Here is a 2,309-nt window from a genome sequence, read left to right as displayed (position 1 = left end):
TCCGGCAGTGCGGACGTCACTTCTGAGTTCCAGATGGCGGCGAACGCAGTTGTGGACGTCGAATTCTTCCCGGCTCTACCGGACGCCATCTTGTCTTGTCTTCTTCTCTACTTCTTTTGCCGGTTGTACTTGTGAGTAGCGCACAACGCTGCCCCCTCTGGACACCGCCGGTACTGCGCCGTCCTTATTATAAGGCAATAACGCGGAGAAAACAACACGAAAACAGGAGGAGAGGATGTTTTTGTACGTGCAGCTTCATCAGAAATGCTCCTTGGAATGTCAAATGTCCAGATTTCTATCGCAGCAATGAACGCGACACACACACACACACACACACACACACACAGATTTTCCAAACATGGACTGGAGGGAGCCGCGTTGATCGTCATCTCTTTATTTTCTCAGGAGTATAAATGCCGCCCCGTCTCGGAGAAAACCTCTCGGGCTAAAAAATATATTCGTTACTGGGGGGATTAAAAGTGGTGATATGGAGAGAGGGAAGCAAAAGAGAGAGAGAGAGAGAGAGAGAGCAGTGGAAATAAATAATCTGAATAATTATAATAACAATAATTATTATAAACAGTGTTCAAACGGGGATTCATAAACGCTTGTTTTTTTTTTTTAAATGTGAAAATTCCTTAAAAGTCGTCCATGAGAGAGAGAGAGAGGGAAAAAAAAAAGAAATCCAGCATTTTTTCCATTAATGCTGCAAAGGGGGGGTGTCGGGGTCCCCCCTCCTCCTCCGCCCCCCCCAACGCCCCCTCCGCTCACTCGTTCATTTACAATATTCACAGTCGGCATGTAATGAACCCGGGGGTGGGGGGGGCGGGGAGTAACACAATGTGCATGTGTGTGTGTGTGTGTGTGTGTGTGTGTGTATGTGTGTGTGTGTGTGTGTGTTGGACCGACAGGAAGCACAGCCCCCCCCCCCCGGAAAAAAAAAAAGTCGTTACCTATGGATACGCGCGCTCCCACGATACACCTGCTCTCCGCTAGCTGCTTGTTAGCATTTGCGTAAACACAGCACCCAAACACAGACCCCGACCCCTGACCCTTGACCCCTGATCCCCCGACCGGTTCACCCACCCGAGGTCCTGCCCCTCCCTCCCCCGATGTCCGTCCGCCGCCCCGCTCACCCCATGGCCGTCACCATGTTGGCGTGGTGCGGGTGTCCAAAGGAGGGGTGTATGGGGGTGGGGGTGGGGAGCATGTGTCCAGCATGGCTGAAGGGCGTCAGGTGACCCATGGACATGTGTCCCGCCAGCGCGCCGAAGGTGGAGCCCTTGTCGTGGAGGCTCTTGGTAAAGTCCTCGTAGCTTTCGCCGGCCCGTTTCACCTTCTTGGACTTGTTGGACATTTTCCTGTTGCGAGTCTGTATGCCCTCCTTTTTCATGGTCAGAGGCCGGTTCACCTGCAGGGGGGCGGGGGGGGGGGGGGGGGGTCAAATCTCAAGGTCAGCGCCGTGGAAACCTACGTGATGTCACTTTTTCATATTTATGTTATTAGCCGTCATTCCAGTGTTATTACAACATTATTACACTGTTATTACAGTGTTGTTACACTGTTGTAACAGCGCTCCACGCTAACTTCCACGCAGTAATTGGCTGTTTTTCCAACTCATCAACAAATCTCACAAAACCAGTCATGTGCTCACCGTACTAAAAAGTGTGTGCATAAACATTCGGCGGGTGTTTACAGCCGGAGCACAGTGTTTGTGAGGAAAGGCTCCGCCGTCAAACACGTGTGTTTACCGTCACGAAATTCAAGCACCGAGACAAACAGATGTTTATAACCGCACGCAAATGAACACTCACATTGTGCAGCTTGTAGTAGAGGCCGCAGGCGTTGCACACCGGGTCGCCGTTGGCGTTGCGCCGCCAGAGCGTGGTGGTCGTCGTCTGGCAGTTGGCGCAACAGGTGCCCGCTCGTCTGGCTGCGGACTTGGAGGGAAAGAACACAAACAAACATCACTCGTCATTTCCTTTCCTCTCTCAGTCCGGCCCAAAATAATCCCGAATCAATTTTCAATTTCCACCCCCGATCGGCCGAGGGTTCTACAAGAACCTCTTGTGTGCATTCGTGTGTATTCCTCTAGAAGTTAGCTAGCTGGTTTTCCATGAACGTCCGAGTCCACGCCGCTACTCTTTCCCGATCCGGCGGAGCTCGGCCGACCAGGAGGGAGGAAACAGATGCCGGCCCCCAGCTGCTTTATCTTGACCGCTCAGATATCCGGGTAGGAAGCTGCTGCCGCTGCACGCCAGACTCACCGCCGGAGCGCGGCGAGCTCCAGCTGAGCCGCGCGGAAGCCG

General features: G+C 52.9%; 1 protein-coding gene across 2 annotated transcripts in view; it reads right to left on the bottom strand.

Annotated features, from left to right (window-relative positions):
- Positions 1-378: 378 nt before the first annotated feature.
- Positions 379-2,309, bottom strand: part of gata2b (GATA binding protein 2b) — a 6,653-nt gene continuing 4,722 nt past the window's right edge. For both annotated transcript variants that reach the window (XM_086169041.1, XM_086169042.1), the window contains 2 exons: positions 1,815-1,940; positions 379-1,411 (listed from right to left, as the gene is read on the bottom strand). In XM_086169041.1, the coding sequence (XP_086025167.1) occupies positions 1,133-1,411; positions 1,815-1,940 (405 nt within the window). In that variant the 3' untranslated portion in view covers positions 379-1,132. The remainder of the gene's footprint in view (positions 1,412-1,814; positions 1,941-2,309) is intronic.

Source organism: Fistularia commersonii, chromosome 21, assembly GCF_037954325.1.
Source record: "Fistularia commersonii isolate RoL2024-O1a breed Wild chromosome 21, RoL_Fcom_v1.0, whole genome shotgun sequence".
NCBI lineage: Eukaryota > Metazoa > Chordata > Actinopteri > Syngnathiformes > Fistulariidae > Fistularia > Fistularia commersonii.
This window is presented reverse-complemented; position numbering and strand designations above follow the sequence as displayed.